Source organism: Dipodomys ordii, unplaced genomic scaffold, assembly GCF_000151885.1.
Source record: "Dipodomys ordii isolate 6190 unplaced genomic scaffold, Dord_2.0 Scaffold34, whole genome shotgun sequence".
Lineage (NCBI taxonomy): Eukaryota > Metazoa > Chordata > Mammalia > Rodentia > Heteromyidae > Dipodomys > Dipodomys ordii.
Genome location: NW_012267250.1, coordinates 9,496,164 through 9,514,848, shown reverse-complemented (window position 1 = coordinate 9,514,848; position 18,685 = coordinate 9,496,164). Strand labels below are relative to the sequence as shown.

Here is an 18,685-nt window from a genome sequence, read left to right as displayed (position 1 = left end):
TATATCCTTTCCTACCACATTTAATTTCAAGAGATTTTAAGTTTCTTGAACCTTATGGGGAGGCACCAGAATTCCTGGAGTCACCATTTTCTTTCCATGTGTTGGATTTCTCTACTTCCTCTTTTGCCCTACCAGCTCTGGAACTGACAGCAGAGAGGAGAACAACTGATATCAGCCTCCATGGATCCCTGAGCTCTCTGCCACCCCTGGCTAAGAAGATGGAATCCTAGAGAAATGCGTTAATATGCTTTCTCCAAACTTTCTATACATTTGGACTTCTGAAGGCAGATGGTGGAAATGACATGTTCTTGTACATTCGTGCTCAGAACTGCTGATTAACCCGTTGTGTAGCTTCTATTCTCTCTCTGCTCAGAGATAAAATCCTTACCACTCTTCTCAAATTTCCCACCCAACCTCCACCCTCACTATCAGCAAATGGCCTCCTATCTACTCTGCTGTGATGACTCAGGTCAACAGGTCTGACTCATGCCAATTTCCTGTGTCCTTCAGTTCTTGTCTTATCTAAACTTACACCCTTCCTTCTGGTGAGTCGGTGAACAAGACATCTCTTATGCCCAGAATCTCTTCTCCTTTTTGCACCATTTGCCTAACCCCTCATTCATCTTTTAAGATATCTTAAGTGGTTGCTCTTCCAAGAAGGGATCTTTAAGGGCCATCCCCTAGCGGACTTGGGCAATTCTCCTTAGAGCTTTCTCAGCACATATGCCTGATGTTATGATATAGAGCTGATTTGATATGGGTTTTGAGATCTTCCAGGTAAATTCCCCAAGCTTACTCACCTATAATCCACAATGCCTAGAGCAGGTCTGTCATATAAAAGAGATAGTTTTACCTATTTGATGTGTTGTCAAACTTTCTTTCATTACTGAATCTAGGTATATTTCATGAACACAAATATTAACCAACAATATAAACAACAAAACAGGAAGACCACACAAATTGGGTGCAAACCCAGTGGTAGGATATTTGCCTAGCAAACAACAAGGCTCTGGTCTTAGCCTTCACACTGGAATGTAAAAACAAATAAACAAACTACAACAAATTTAGGCAAAGAAATCCATAAAAGAAAATATGAGTTTACATGTTATTTGTATTAAAACATATGCATGCTAATGTATACACATCTACACATGTATGCATGCATATTTTATAACATGTTTTGCTCAATAAAACAATCTCTTGTTCTACAGCCTAATTTAGTTTGGCAGTGGGACTTGAACTCAGGCTTTGGTAGACAGGCACCGTACATCTGATCCATGCCTCTAGCCTATTTTGCACTAGATGTTTGTGAGATAGGATCTTACTTCCTGTCCAAGTGTATGCATGGCTGATGTCCACAGCTTTTAGACATCCTATCATAACTGAGGTAACAGGTATGCACCACCACAAGCACTTATCTAACTGCTGAGATGAAACCTCAGACTTTTCTGATCATTTGTTCTGAGAACCATCATGTTCCTAATTTTAGCATCCTCATGCAGTTGGGATGTGAGACATACACCATCTTGCTTAGATATTGGTTGAAAGGGGTCTTACATGTATGCCTGAGCTGACCTTGAAACTTGATCCTCCAGCCTTCCAAATAGCTAGGATTGCAGGGGTGATCCACAATGCCTGGTTTGTTTCACTTTTTTCTCCCTAGACTATCTTTATTTCACATTCTTAAAGTTTCCAAAAAACAAATAGATTGAGAACTTCAGAACACTGAACTTCAGCTTGTAAATTAAGAAGGCTAGATCAATGTAGACACTGCAGCATCAAAACAATGATTCTGATATTATATGATGATGGTGATGATAAATGAAACAGAGACTAGGCACATGGAAAACAGAAGAAAGATGATGCTAGTCTAAAAGCACTCTGAAACAGTGCATAATAATTGCTTTGCTTGACCTTTCTTAAGTCAAATTTTTGTTCTATGAGCTACTTTCAAATAAACTAAAATGACCAAATAAAATCTTAGGTAGTTAGCACTTCATGTGGTTCCTCTCATTAGTGGATTCTACTACCTAGGATCAAAAATATTTTTTTTAAAAATTCCAGAAAGTTCCAATAAGCAAAACTTGTGTTTTCTAATCACTACACTAAATCCTTCGGAATGAAGTGCTGAGTAGCACAGCCTGCCTTTATCTCTCATTATTTCATGGACCTTCCAGTCTGTCCAGCACATGCTAGAACATTCCTTGCCTCACATCATATTTTTGGACTATGTATTTGGCCCACAATAGGATAGATCCATCAGCACTGAGCAGGTGCAAATATTTTGCCTTCTCAGCATTCAGTATAATGCCATTGTATTATACATAATCTATAGCCAACTTAAAATTGTTCTGGACAAGGTACAATAGCATATATGGAAATATTGCAGTATTTTACTAAAAAGAACTTGACCATTCATGAATGTTAGTATCCTGATCCTAGAAGCAATTCCATGTGGATACCAAGGGACAAATGTATTTATAAATTAGTTACATTTTAAAGATATACCTCAATATTTTCTGGTTGGGCAGGACTTTGAACTAAGGTCATTTGTGATTGCTAAGCTGTCACTATACCACTCGAGCCACACCCCCAGGCCTTATTGTTTTAGAGCAGGTCTTTGTTTTGTCTGGTCTGGACTTAAATTGTGATGCTTCTACATATGCCTTCTGTGTAGCTGAGATTTTAGGAGTAAACCACTATACCTCATATGTTTCATTGAGTTTTGATAGCATTTTGTTCATGCTGGCCTTAAACTTCAATCTTGCCAATATCTGCCTCCTGAGTAGCTAAGATTATAGGCAAATAGTAAACTCTTTAACTTTTATAATAGATTTAGATATACATAAAACCTGTGAAAATAGTATACTGTTTCTTTATATTCTCATGCATTTTTCCCTTTTGCTAATGTTTTGGCATCATCCTGTTAGATTTGTAACAAATATGGAACTTACATTAGTTATGATTTTTTACTTTACAAACCCAATTCCACCCCTTATTTGATTTTCATTTACATAGCTACAAATGTCTTTATGCCTTTCAGTGTTCTAGGATTCCACCCTAAGTACTACATTAACACATACTTACCAGGCCTCCTCAGTTTTCATAGCTTCATGAGGGTTTCTCAGTCTTGGCTCTTCACCACCTTGGCAGTATTACAAAATATTGATATGATATCCTGCAAAATGTCCTGCAATATGAGCTTTTCTGGCTCATGGTTTTTGGTTTTTTTCTTATGAAGAGACTAATATTGAGGAATTTGAAAAGGAATTTGAAAGGCAGAGTACCAGTAACAGCTCATATAGTGGGGGCATAATCTATCCATAGGACTTTTCCCTGGTCATATTAACCTGCTCTCCATGTATAGAGAAATTGCATGTTTATTGTGTCATGTGATTCTTTTAATGATCATGAAATGGATAAGGTTGACATCCTCCATTTTGCTGTAGAGGATATTGAGTCTGAGGATAAGGTGCTGTGACTATTACCTCATTGAGCTCTTACAGTTCCTGGTTGATCTCCTCTAAATTAAATAGAAAATCAGTGCTTATAAGAAGCAAAATCATACAATGCCTTCAGGATAATCCTATTTTTGTGGGATAGCACTGTTTATGTTTTAATGGTACAAGTTATCTTTATACTGTTGCTATAATCATAGGCTTTTTAGCACAAATTTAGATCAAATTGGCCAATCAACCAATCAAATAACATATGACAGCCTATGCAAACAAAATATCATCATTTAAATTATGCTGAAAGTGAATTTTAAAATAAAGACTGGTTATTTTGTTATTTCTTTTAGATTCAGCCTTTTTTTTACTGACCCCAAAAGATTAAGAGTCATTTAAAAGGTTATTTTGTTATGGAGGGAGTAAGCTTATGAATATAAAAACAAATATCTTGGGTTTGTTGCTATGTTAGTCATATCTCAGTCAGATAGGGAGAAGCTTGAAGATGCCTATCTGGAGACAAAACAGTAACACACTTGTTGGATAATTACATATTACAAACACAAGTATAAATTGTTGTGATAAAATTAGCATTAAGAATACTAATAGATAGTATACGTAGCCCTTACTATAAAGCAAGTTTTATTCTAAATGATAATTTTACACTGTTAAATCCTAATTTTACCCTGTTGCCTCATGTTTGTAATTCTAACTGTTCAAGGGGCTGAGATCTGAGGATGATGGTTCAAAGCAAGTACAAGCAGACAAAATTCAGCATTTCTTACTTCAGTTAGCCAGCAAAAAGCCAGACATGGAGACATGGCTCAAGTGGTAAAGTGTCAGTTTTGAGCACAGAAAGCTAAGGAAGAATGCTAGGTCCTGAGTTCAAAACCCCAATAGTGACTAGCATAAACAAAATAAATCAACAAAATGCTCACATAATATGTTAAATCTTACTGCTACCTTCACCATTTAAATGAGGAAACGAAAGCTTGGAGTGTATGCAGCCCACATGTATAGCATGCAGGCATGTGTAGCATGCAGGTTTACAATGACAAAACACACAGACCACATGTCTGAATGTGTCACAATCATAGTTACTACAATTAATATAAGCAAAAAAGAGGAAGAAAAGACATATCTTCAAATACAGCTACATTCTGAGATACTGGGGGTTAGCACTTCCACACATGTATGGACAGGACCATAATCAACCTATACCAGGAGCTGTGATTCATATCAAGTCACATGACTTTAAAGCCAAAATTATAACTGCTTTGTTCTCTTGGGAGATGAGTCTCACATTATTCAGAGTGGGAAGAACATCAGCATGCTTAGTCTTTTTTACCCCCCCCTTTTTTTTTAGCATGGAAGATGAATCAGGGCTTTTGCTGCTCAATGATCTCCCTTCACATAAGAGAATAAGGCGTTGAGCTTTTACTCATGAAATTTGCTAACTTTATTCTTTATCTCATCATTCACAAGCAGCTGGCCTTAGAAGAATAGTCAGTGATGGTACCAGATGGGAAATAACTCATTTTTGTTTTGTGATGTTTATTCAACCCTTGCTTATATCTTTATTTATTTATTCGGCAAATATTTGTTGAGTGCCTGCTACATTCCAAACATTTTTTTCTAAGCACTTTAAAAATATCAACTAGTTTTAATCATAGCCATAAGCATGAAGGTACTATCTTTTTTTTTTTGAATAGGTGAGAAACCAAACCTCAAAGGGATTAGACAACTTGCCAACAGTCACTTAAAAGTACAGCCAATTCTTGAAGGAAGAGAATTGGAAAAGAGAGTTTTACCTAGAGTTTTTCTTTTCCTTGGTTGTTTTTGAAGTGTCTGAATACGTATAATCATTACTAACCTTTAGTGGTTTCTTTTTTTGTAGAACAGCAATCATTACAGATATTGCTAACTTTGTAAAGTTGTTTTTTAATCCATTGAAAATAAGATATAAAATAGTTGGAGTTACATTTTCTACTTCACACACATATTAAAGAACCACCAAGAAATACAAAAAAATTCTGTTTCTAATTTGTTAACCAGGAGCTAAAATGAATATTTTCAATACCAAGAAAACTAAAGCAGTGCTAGAAATCCTGAGGAGCCAGGATGTAATCTAGAGGAATTCCAACAAGATTGAACACTGATTCTGGGCTAATGGAGACACCAGAGTGGAATCAAAGATAGAGAAGTGAGCACATTTCCTTCTGTGAGAGTTGCCAAGAAGCGGGTGCTATAACCAGAAAGTATTAAGAACAGCAGTGCTCATGGTCTTGTCAATAATCATACTGATAACAATAGAAATGGCTGGAGATTTTCTCTGCTTCCTTATTCAGAGTTCGTTGTCAATACTTCCCCTCAAATTAAAGCCTGAGAGTTGATCTTTGAAGAAAAGGATTAGCTAGATATGTTGGCAAGCACTTCACCTATAATCTCAGATAATCAGGTGGAAAAGACAGAATGATCATAGTTGAAGACCAGCCCAGGAAAAGCTAGAGATACTCTCTCTCTCTCTCTACTCTCTGTCTCTCTCTCTCTCTGTCTCTCTCTCTCTGTCTCTCTGTCTCTCTCTCTCTCTCTCCTCTCTGTCAGTACAAATAAACATCTTAAAAGCACAGATGATGTAGTAGACAACTTGTCTTGCATAAATGAGGCTTTGAGTTCAATCAATTCCCAGTACCAGGAAAGAGGTGGAGGTAGGGATTGAGGTACCCAGTTGAGGATACAGACATAAAGGGAGCACTATTGTGACTAGATATGGATATTCACAACTAGAGCTGGTGTATAGGGCAAAAGACATAAGTCAATTCTGCTCCACTAAGGACTGAATCAAATATACTAAGTGAGCATTGATGCTCAGAGAAACTTTCCTTATCTAACTTTCCTGCCCACTCGTTTTCACTAAACTACAAAAGGAAACCAACTTGACAAGTCTTTCCGGACCCATATACAGGACCACTGCCCATTCAGTGGGCAAACAATAGCTCAGAGCACTTACATACATACATATGGAGTCAGTCTAGATCTGATTTTCAAATGTGATTGGAGTAAAAGTGTCAGGAAATTGTTTCAAGAATGGAATTGAATTAGCTGAACAACAACATAAAGACAAATGATTCAAGAGGATAAGTAATATTATTCAAACTATTTTTAAAAGATATTATCACCTACCAAACCAGATTAAGCTACTGTGAAAAATGACATATTCGTTAATAATTGAGGCTTGTTACAGAATAAGTTGACCAAAAAATTATTAATGGACCTTAATAATAAAATAATCTAAAGACTTAGTTGGACATCTAGCAGATAACTATCAGAAATATTACTTGGAACATGGATGAAAATGACAAAAGTGAAAATGATAAAGCATTTGAGGGAATAGCAAAAACAGAAGAGAAGAAACTATCCAAAAATAAAAACTAATAAAGAATCAACTAAACAATGACACAAGATTACTGTGCTAGAAAGAGCATATGAAAAAAAAGTCTAAGCATAATCAAATGATAAGAATTTCATGATAAAAAATTTCTCACAATCCTAAACACTTAAAAAATACCAAAATGACGTTGTGATGGTGTTCAGACTTACCTCACATCCACAAGGCCTAAGTTTCATCACCAACACTAGTACAAAACTAAACAAAAAGAAACACCAAAGAATTACAACCAAGAGGTTATCATTCTAGCTAGAAAACATACCGATGTGTAAATGACTTTAGTCAGGAATGTCTTTGGCACTGGTGGTGTATGCTATGTGTATGTTAACCCACGGTCAACCTGCCTGCCAGCTGTCATTCTACCACTGCTCAAACTGCTATGCCTAGAATGTCAAGTTGATGGTTGGAAAACAACAACAACAACAACAAAGAAAGCTGCACTTTGCATAGGGATTGCCGATGGCTGTACTGCAGTCATGGATAACATCTACTATGCATCACTGTATGACCTGGTGTAATGGATCAATTCATCACAGAGGACAGAGTCCTTAATAATATTACCAGCTTGAGCATAGGCCTTCAACACTAAAGCCTCTAGGAGGAAGTTCTAGATCCAAGCATAACCTGGTACTGGCAGGTAAAGGAAGAAATCAAACTATTTTTCACAGAGATTGGAACTCAATATGAAGAAATTTGGCTGGAAGCCCACAGTGTCAAAATTGTTGCACAAAGATTTACTAACAGAGGCCATGTGATGATCCCTGGTGCCACTAAAGTCCAATACTGGCCTCTGAGTTCTTGTTGCCTAAGGCTCTGTAATTATACTTCCTGTTCTGATTCTAAAGAATTCCTTTTCTATTTTTGGACCATGCATTTCCTTGGAAATAATAATCTGCCTTTACTTGAGTTAGCTTGAGAAAGTCCCTTACTTGCAACCCAAATCATGCTAATTCAAAGAGAAGCCTGACAAGCAATGATGTCGTTTATATCCAATAGGGAGGAGTGTTTTGGTGACTATTGGTCACCAGAGACCATGTGATAACCCAGATCTGCTTTGATGTGAAGCAGCCTGTGCCGTGGGAATTGAATATGTGCAGCTAAGATTGCCTTTTCAAAAACAGTACACTGTTCTTTTTAATTGCTCCCCCTTCTTTCTTTATAAACTTTATTGGGCTATTAGATTGGAGGTCTCAAGATATTTCCCAATGCCTCCAGTCCTTTTAAATGGTTTAGAAGAAAATTAAAAAGAAATAACCTTTAAATTCTCTTCAATGATAGTTTTGTTTTTGAGATAGAGGCGCAACAGAACCTATCCTTCAAAACAGGAAATAATAATGATTTTTTTCTTATTTTTCTGGCTCATTCAAAGAATTATTTTTTAAAAAAGGTCAGATGGGCCTTTCCATTTGTAACCCCTTCTCCTACAGAGTCCTTCCTAAAAGGAACAGGAAGAGCTATACTGATAGCAGACAACTAGCCCTCATGGCACCATCAGTTAGGCTAGGGATTATGCCAAGAGCCTTGCACATACAAAACAAGAATTCTACCACTTGAGTCACAATGCATGCCTTCATATTTTGTTTCCTTCTACAGATAGGGTTTCCCTGCTTCTTTTTCTACAAGCAAGTTCTGGACTGGCAATCCTCCTGAGTAACTGTGATTATAGACAGAGACTACCATACCCAAGTTTTCAGCTTCCTTTTAGACATAAGAATCTCCCAGACCACCTGGCCAAGGTCATCTTGGTGATTGTGATGAACTGGAGATACATATTAGAAATGCTTTACCATCATGTCTCAACATAATCAAAACAGGAACATTATACAAATTGTAAAATGACCAAGATTTTCCTTCTCTAAATTAAGATTTATCAAGTCACCTAATCACACAATTAACCCATTTTCAACCTACAGTGAAGTCATACTGACTTTTAGATCCAAGATTACCTAATTCAAGCCCAAATGCTTTCTAATAAATCATCCCCACGTTTTCAAACCTTTCTAACACTTTCTTACTGTGATGTCTCACAGTACCATCATGAAGTGGGTCTCAGTCTTTCAAAAAGTAGTAAACCCAATCTGTTCAGCTCCAGATGTGTTCCTGATGGTATCTGGATAGAGGACTTTGACAAGCCTTAAGAATGCTGGGGTTCTCTGCTTCATCCATACATTTCCTTTTCTCAGATCACTTAAAAGCAGCCACTTCTCTTAGTCTTAGCAACCAATGCCAACAACGTACCACGTGCCAGGTACTTTGTATAGATTCATTTTGTCAGTTCCCCAAAGGACTTTGGAGTAGATAAGCTCAGTACCCAATTTACAGATGAGAAAACTGGGATACAGAAGCCCCAACCCTAATAAGTAAATGAACCAGTGACTCTAGACAGCCAGTTGGGCTCTGAGTCGACCTCACACCGCTGTCCCCAGTCTATGTCCACCGTGCTCTGCTTGTCTGCTTCACTGCATAGGCAGTGCTGTCGGTGCCAGCAGAATACAGCAAGAGGCACTATAATAAACAGCCCCAGGAAATTATTGCTGAGTTTCCTGTAAGATGCTGGGGAGGAAGGCACAACCATAGGAAACATAAATAAACCGTGTCTCCCAGATCTCAGCACTGGAAATAACTTCCACACTTTTTCTAAGTAGTTGGGATTCACTTTTCACCTAATAGAGGTAGTCACATAACTCAAGAGGTTTGCCACCTTGATTTTAAGAAAGTGGGGCAATGGTTGAAAATTAAATACACCTAACAAAAGAAACTATTGGCATTACTTTTTCTTTCAACATGAATGAAGTGAACAGGAGAATATTCCTTCCTGTTAATAGTCTATTACTTTTAACATTCTTCCTTTGCAGCAAAGAAAGAGGGAAGCAGAGCCACAGAGCTTTGGAGGCAGTAATTAAAACCTAGCAAGACTCCAATCACCTTGTTCCGTTTATTATTTTAATTACTTTTGTAATTACTTTCCATCTGTAGCCAAGCACACTCGCTTTCCATTTACAAGTGATTCAAAGTTTCTTTTAAAAATAAATATATCCCAATGACAGTCTGTGTTCCTTTCAAAAAAGAAAAGTTAAACAAATAGTGCTACAGCTGGTCAGACACCCAACGGGGAAATACAAACATGAAGGTGCTCTGGAAAACTCTGACTTCACTTTCCTCTTTTCTGGATCCTCTGAAGACCAGAGTTTAACTCATGGGTCATCCTCTTAAGAGTCCCATCTCTGTCCATCACTCTTACCTAATGTCAGCCCTGGATTTGTCTTCTGCCTCCTTCCTGCCTCCCTACCTCACTACCCTCCATTCTTGGAGGATAGTGGCTGGAGTGAGATAGGGAGGGATAAAGAATATCTCTCCACAACACTGTGTCAGAGAGTAAAAGTGACCCGGATCATCCCTGTGCTGAGTGAGGGGCAAGAAACTCTCAGGAAGAGCAGTGTCTCTGGCTATCTCACGCTCCCTGGTCCTGGCAAGTTTCAATTCTTCAAACTGGTCAGAAACTACATTTCGAAAATGCCTTGGACAGCGAATTCTTTGGCTCCCCCGTGTCTGAGCCTCGAATCACCATGAGAGCATGTTGCTGTGAAATGTGGGAGTGAATTCAAGGATATTTTCTCGTGGATAAGGAGGGAGGTGATGTACTTTCTCGGCCTTTCTGGCCCCTTGACATTCAGTCCACCTACCTCCTCTTCAATTTACCTCCATCTTCCTGGAAAGGGGGTGGGGGGGTACCTCCCCAATGGAAGTCTTGGCGGTTGGGGAGGGGGGGAGAGGGGAGGTAATGGATCCTCCAGTGGAGGGCTGGGGGTGGGGATAATGGACTGGGATGGAAACCTGCCTCCCATCCCAGGATTGGGAGGGGAATGAGCAGAACTGGAGAGTTAACACCCAGGAGGCTGGTCTACACAGCCCGGGACTCCTTGATACCCTCCCACCCCCAGCAGTGGAGAACAGCTGGGTTTGGATCCCCCTCCTCTTCTTTGAAGAGTTCTCAGGAAGTTTGGGGGGAGGGGCGAGTGGCGCTCTCCTGTCCTGGCATTGGGCGCGGGGAGGGCGAGGCAGGACTCCAGACAGCAGCAGGTCTCCAGTGCTGTCACGTTCCTGCCCTGGGGGCCAGATTGCGGGTGCTGGGTAGGCGCGGGACACGCACGCACACTGACCGGCATGTGGGGCCTGGACCTTCTCAACGCCCTGGTCACCAGGCTGCTGTTCGTGCTGCACTCCCTGGTTGGCGTCTGGCGAGTGACCGTCGTGAAGAATGAGCCGCGGTACTGGCTGCTGGCGCTCCTCAATCTCCTGCTCCTCCTGGAGACGGTGCTCACGCTCAAGTTCAAGCGTGGCCGGGGCTACAAATGGTGAGCGTCCCGGGAAGCGGAGGAAGCGAGGGAGCCCGGGGAGAAGGGGAGGGGTTGTCTGGGTATTGTGCGTGGCATTTGTAGGCAGTCCCTTTCCCCACTTCGTAGTCTGCCTTTCTTTCCTCGAATTCAGATCCCCTTTGTCCTTTCTGGGAGCTTGGAAGGCGCGGGAGATGCGCGCGTCTCCTGGGCACGCAGTGGTACCCTTGGGTGCTAAGGCAGCGCGGAGCAGCCTGCAGCGCTGATCACCACCGAGGGTCACCCAGTGCCAGATTTGGAAACTTGGAAGATGAGGAAGAAAAAAAAAGAGGAAAGAGCTTGTCCACTTAGCAGAAAGTGCCGCCCCCCACCCCGATAGGGGATTCTGGCGGGGGGTGGGGGGAGCAGGAGATTGCCATTTGCCTGCGCTTTGTCCATTTGGGAGATGCAAGCCTGCAGGTGTGGGGACGCCTTCAGACCGGACATCCGCGGTCCTGGCGCAAGCGGTGCGTGCAGCGAACCCTTGGATGGAGAGAAGCCCCCATGGCTGCGCAGTGCGCGTCTAGTTTCAGCCACTTCCCCTCGGTCAGCCCCTGGCGCGCCTGTGGTTTCTTTCAGCCACTTTTCCATTGTGAGTGATAATCCGCAAGTGTCCTGGGCTCTTGGGTGAGGAACTAGCTTCAGGTGTCGGGGTTTGGTGGCTTGTGAGCTTGGCTAATGGCTAGCTTATCTTGCCAGATATGGGTTGTGTGGGTTGCTGGCAGAAGAGCCAGTGGGTAAAGAGATTCTCTCTTAACCTCAACCTGTGAGAAGTACAATTCCTCCCTGCTGCTTTTATTTCTTCCTGGGCTTGATGGCAAAAAATCTGGAAACGATTTTTGGGTTCTGTACAGAGAATCTCCGCCCTACTGTCCAACCTCACACTTCTAGACTATTATTTTCATCCTACACTTCTCCAAATCAGGCCTCTTCCCATATTATTATTATTAATTTAAAAATAATGAAGCTGTGTTTTCACATACATTGATACTTTAAAAATACCTACTGCTACAACAAAAAGGAGCAGACAGTATTTGTCAGTTTAAGAATTGCATACACTTTGGTGTTATAGTGACCATCATATTCAGTGGGCAAAAAAGACCCTCTACAAATTTACATAATTAGATACAAGCCATTGTTAATTTCATGACAACCATTAGAGAAAATGCATTTGAAGATGATTAGACTCTCCTTGCTTGAGTTTTGTACTGTTAACATTTCTAGAATTATCAAGAATGAAATTTTGGATTGTTACGCCAGTCCTCTCTGTTCATGCACAGTTTATTAACTATGAAGCAGTCATGGTACTTTCCACCGTGGCTTTTGGTGATGTTTGAGGAAAACTGTATTGGCTTCCCAAGTAAGCCTCCTGGCTACAAACATGAAAGGGGAGAATAGTGTTGTTCATACAACATGACATGTGCCATTGATTCAGTCTGAACTGAATAGCTGTAGTATATGAGGGTAGCCATCTCTTCCAGAACTGGAGAATAAAAAAATCTCAAGCTGGAAAATGTTCCATGTAAAGTAGTCCTGTCACCAACCACCAGTTTTCTGGGATAAACATTGACCTCAGAACAGGAGCCAGCTCAGCAGGACCTGAAGTAACCTTTCTCTCTCTCTCCAAGACTTGATCAGATCCATCCCAGTTGTGTGGAAATACAGTAGCAGAGGAACTTTAGCTGCATGTCTGTGTCATGGCTGACTATTGAATCAGGCAGACATGGAACTGCAAACCAAGAAAGAAAAAGTGGTTGGAACACACATGGGTGATGGTCAATGAATCAAATAACAGAGAACTGGCAATATACTAATGTCTAGAATTGGAGGGGGTCTCAAAGTCAGATTGATAATGAGGTAAAATACAAGCACTCCTACTTACTTACTGTGAAACCTTACACAGGGTACTCAGTGTCTCTGAGCCTTGGTCTTGGATGTATAAATATTTATTTGGTGGGTTGTTGAAGAACCCTTTGAGATAGTATATATGTTGATAGTCCATGAATAAAAATGAATTTTCTCTAGATCTTAAGATTTTCCTTTGTTTTCTTCTTATTCTTATATCAACTAAATACATTTTATGTATGTGCAAGTCAAATATGTTCTCTGGAGAGATTAGCCAAAAAACGTTGGTTCAGGGTGGAAAAGTGAGGAAAATATTTTATGAGAAAATCGGACCCATGATGTTATATAGTATGCATTATAACAGAAACTAAAAGAAAATGTTGGCTCAACATCTTAACTAATATTTGAAAATCATCAAAGGAAAAAAGTTGATATGGCTTGCAAATAAAGCCATTTTTGTAGTGACTAAAACCCCCACACTATTTTGTCATACAAAAAGAACAATCTGAGAATGGGTTGTTCAAAGTATATGAAAGCATATGTAATTATTCTTGAAATAACATGATAGCAATGAAAGGGGATTTGATTCGAGGCACATTTCATTTCTAGGTTGAAATTTTTGGAGAAATATTTTTTGGCTTTTGAATGATAAGAACAACTTTTCTTTACAAAATGTAGGTTAATGGAATCTAATAGAGTAAATATTATTAGTAATATCTATGCTATTTCTACATAGAAAAATATTTACATGTACATCTATTCATCAAAGTAATAGCTGGATAATCATGAAGTATTCACAGTACGGAATATGTTACTGGTATTGAAAATAATAAGCTAGATTCTAACCCCTGGAGATAGATTCATGATATATTATCAGGAAAGTAAAAGCAACAAAGTTACAGATGTTATAGGCCATTTAAAAATGGACATAGGAGAGAAATTTATCTTTGTGTAAATTGGAAACTGCATCTGCAAGTCAAAGAAGAAGAAGCAAAAGAAGCAGAAGCAGCAGCAAAAGTGGAGGAAGAAGAGGAGGAGGAAGAGAAAGAAGAAGAGGAAGAGGAGGCAGCGTTAGCTGCTCTCTCAAATTGAAAATTAGAAATTTAAGGCAGATGAAAATGTACATACATGTAGAATGAAAAAGTCCCTTTGCTTGAATATTAAATCTATTAATTTCCTTTGGGTTATTTTGGGCTACTTTGAAATTTTTCTTTTGGCTAAAATTTACACCTGGACTCCTTAAATTCAAATCTATAGAAATTATGGTACCAAACACGTATCCATACAGAGGAAAATGTGATCTAAATTTTCAGAAATGTAGCACACATGTAACATGTGTCCAAGAAATGTTTCTTTAGCTATTCTTTGGAAAAGGAAAATGGAGCTAGAATTGCTGAGCTCAGCTATCCAGGGAAAAGCAACATTACATCAACACTATTAACTTGCCAGTTGGAGAATTTAATATGCTGGAATCTATAGGATTGAGAAAGAGAGCCAAAGACAGAACCCTTGTTAAATTTAATAAATGTATGTGAGGAGAGTTGGCTATTTTTTCCACTTAGCATTTTTTCACCTGCATATTCACTTACATTTTTACAGGATGGAAATTAGTATCACATGGCTTTATTTTATCATGATTTTATTTTCAGTTGACTGGACAAGTATCCAATGGATTGGTGGATTACTATTTAGGTAAAGTCAATTACAAGCCAACAGTGATAAAATATTCCTCAGGGGATAGAAAGCTGACCAAGTATGTGACAAATCTGAAGCCTATTCACTTGAAAGCAGGGAATATCTGAGATTAAATTGAATTTCAAGTAGAAATGACTGACAAAAATACAGATGTTTAAATGCTGAATTTTTTTCATGGGAATTTTCTGAATACAAGGAATAACATTTTTAAGCTAATAGATAATAACTTATCTATGTGCTTCCCTTTCTCCCTCCCTCCCTTCTTCCCCTCCCCTCTCCATTTTCCTTTGTTAAATCTAATCAAACAACCGTTGGCTGACTTGCATAATAAATAAACACGATACAATGCTAGACACTTTGTGACTAGAGAGAAGACACAGAAAGCAAACAAATATGAAGCTTAAAAATAGCATTTTTATTGAGTGCTTTGAAAGGTGGAAATAAGGATCATTAAGAATATTTAGTATTAACTGTGCTCAAGTAAGCATCACACAGAGATTATCCCAACCTGCAATCATTCTGTTTTTGTCTCTACACAAACTTTTTTTGTTGGTACTAGGGATTAAACTAAGGACCGCACACTCCAGCTTGGCTTTGTATGTTTATTGTTGGTGTTGTACTACTTGAGCCATGCCTTCAAGCTTTCTCTTTCTTTCTTTGGTTCTTTCTTTCTTTGGTTCTTTTTCTTTCTTTTCCTTATTTCCTCTTTTCTTTCTTTTTTCTTTTCTCTCCTTCCTGCCTTCCTTCCTTCCTTCCAGCCTGCCTTCCTGCCTTCCTTCCTTCCTTCCAGCCTGCCTTCATGCCTCCCTGCCTGCCTGCCTTCCTACTGCTTGCCTGTCTTCCTCCATTCCTGCCTTTCTTCCTTTCTTCCTCTTTCCTTCCAGCCTTCTTTCCTCTTTCCTTCCTACTTTTCTGCCTTCCTGTCTTCCTCTTTTTCTTTTGCCTGATTGGAGATGAGAGTCTCATGGAATTTTCTGCCTGGGTAACTTTGAACCTCGATGCTGAAATCTCAGCATCCTGAGTAGCTAGGAAATAAGTACAAGTCATTAATACCTGAATCCATTTTTTTCCTGATGTAATTGGGGTTTGAATTCAGGGCTTCACATTTGCTTATCAGGTGCTCTGCCACTGATTACTTAGCCACCACTACAGCCCTTGTTTCTTTCTAATTTGTATTTTAATTTTATTTCCAAGGTGATGTAAACAGGGGTTACAGTTACGTAAGTAAGGTAGTGAGTACATTTCTTATTGAACTTGTTACCCCATCCCTCGATTTTTCCCACTTTCTCTCCCCTACCTCCCAAGTTGTACAGATTATTTCCAACATATTGTCTTGTGAGTGTCACTGTTGCATTGGCTTCCCCTTTGTCCTTTGTCTCACCATTTTTTGTTCCCCTTTCCTTCCCTAATTCAGATAAATATATATACAATACCCAGGATACCCACATCAAATATAGTGACAACAGGGGATAAACCATAAGGGAAACAAAAACCACAGAAGAAAAAGGAAATCACATAGTACATTAAAAATAACAATAACAAAGATGAAAAAATGAGGCATAGAACTTTTACATCTTTTCACCCAGGATCACATTGTCAGTAATTTGGAGAAAAATAGTAGGCTAGATTCCAAGCTCTCATGCTTGTTTATTGCACTCCTAAGCACCTGGAGAGATAAGGATGTGGGGTTCTGGGTGAAGGAGAAGGAATGTACATCATTGAAGTCACAGTAGGTAAAACTGGTGAAATAAGCCTGCTAGAGAGATGGTCAGAGGGAGGACATCTTTAATCGGCTAGTTCTGGAAACCATGGACAGATTTCTATATCACTCTCCTTTCTACTACAGTATATGAAATGCCTACTGTTTCATGTGTTGTAGAAATGGGGGAAATGGAAGTAAATAAAAAAGGCAAGTTTCTTTCCTCAAAAAAAAAAAACTTTTGACCAAAGGATTCAGAAAATAATGAAAGATGTAAATGACAATACGCCAGTGAGCTAACAGATAATATTAAGCCAGTTAATAAATTGTGATAAAAAGTATGAATACTTAAGTGGAATGAGTTGTAGTGAGGGAATGGAGTGGGAGTGTTCCACTGGGATAGGTTGGCTAGGGAAGTGACATTTGAGCTGGGGTCTTAGAAGTACAAGAAAGCCATGCATGGGATGAATGCTTCATGGAGAAGAACAAAGCTAGAGCGACAGACTGTGTTCTTGTGCCTCAAGACTCTTCTATGACTAATAAATGTTGGCTTTCTTTACTGCATTGCACTGTCTCTTCTCCTGTGCCCTCAAATTCTACATGAAAATAATTCTTCCTCACTTTTAAATATTTACCGTAATCTCATTTTAAACCTGTGTGTGCTAGAAGATGCCTGCATGTGCTGGTAGCTTTACTATGGTCTTGTTTGTGATTATTTGGGTAAATGCCCGAAAGTGGGATTGCTGGGTCATAGGGAAGTTATGTTTATTGTAGCATTATTTACCATAGATAAGATATGGAACCAATCCAGATGCCCCTCAGTAGGTGAATGGATCAAGAAAATGTGGTATATATACACAATGGAATTCTATGCCTCCATCAGAAAGAATGACATTGTCCTATTTGTTAGGAAATGGAAAGACTTGGAAAAATTATATTAAGTGAAGTAAGCCAGGCCCAAAGAAACATCGGTTCCATGGTTTCCTTTATTTGCAATATCTACTATATGTCTGAGACAAGCAGAACAGGTCAAATAAGTTGATGTTAGGCAAAATGAACCCCAAGATAAGGACTCAAATGTTTTTTTCTTTCTTGCTATTGTTTCTAACATATTTATAAGATATTTCTTTGTTGCTTTGTATGTCCCTCCCCCACAGTATAACCCTGCTTTCACTGTATTTGATGTTGGTATAATTTGTGGAGGGGAAGGGAAAAAACAAATTGTTTAACTAGGGATACAGGTGGACCCATTGCAACAATGAGATATACAAGTCGTTATGTTGAAAAACGAACTTTACCACTTTGGTGCAGGGGTGGGGTGGGGTGGGTAGATGGGGATGACAGGGGGGTGAAGGGGTGGGGGAGAATGGGAAGGGATGGGAAGGAGAAACAAAGGAGGCAACAATACTTGATAAGAAATGTACTCATTACCTTGCCCATGTAATTGTAACCCCTCTGTATGGTATTTACACAATAAAAAAATAGAAGAAGAAGATGCCTGGATGGCTCATAACTGAAAAAAGAAGACAAATTAGGAAGTAACGGGATTTAGCACTAAATTCAAGCCTATTTTATGGAAACTCAAAGAAACCTGTTTTGATTATTTAACTAACATTGGACTGCTCAATGGTGAAGTAACACCTGTAGATATGCAAGATAAATGCATAAAAAAGTTAAATTTTTGGCACCATGTTTTGAGCACTGCAGGAGTACTGATGGAATTCTACAGAATCTACTAAAACTGTTCATTAAAATACCAGAGAGAAACTTGAGAAATGAGCACATTCTTCCTCTGTTATCCTCCACTGATCTGTTTGGGCCCCATAGAAGATAAAATGGAGGCGTTTGGAAGGAGATCCCGTGACTTCCATAAGGTCAACTTGGGCATTGGACCTTCCCTCAGAAGATAGATCAGGCATATCTCTCCCTGCTCACATTGGTTGTCATGAACTCTCTACTTAGCTTTTTAGTAATTCCAGTAACACTTTCTGCTATGTATTAGGCTTCCTAGTGCTGGCCGTAATGTGTAACAGGAGTCCTACAACAGTATCTTCTGGTATGTTTGTAGTCATGTGTCTTTCGTATTCTGAGCCTTGAGCTCAGTGTGAAAATGTGACTTAAATTTGTATTCCTCTGGAAACACAGGTTGCATATTACTAGCAAAGGTGTTTTGAGT

General features: G+C 39.2%; 1 protein-coding gene across 1 annotated transcript in view; it reads left to right on the top strand.

Moving 5' to 3' along the window:
• The first annotated feature begins 11,061 nt into the window (after positions 1-11,061).
• The window catches only part of Tmem26 (transmembrane protein 26), a 34,594-nt gene continuing 26,970 nt past the window's right edge, over positions 11,062-18,685 (top strand). Inside the window, exon 1 of the mRNA XM_013017137.1 lies at positions 11,062-11,252. Coding sequence (XP_012872591.1) covers positions 11,062-11,252 — 191 coding nt within the window. The remainder of the gene's footprint in view (positions 11,253-18,685) is intronic.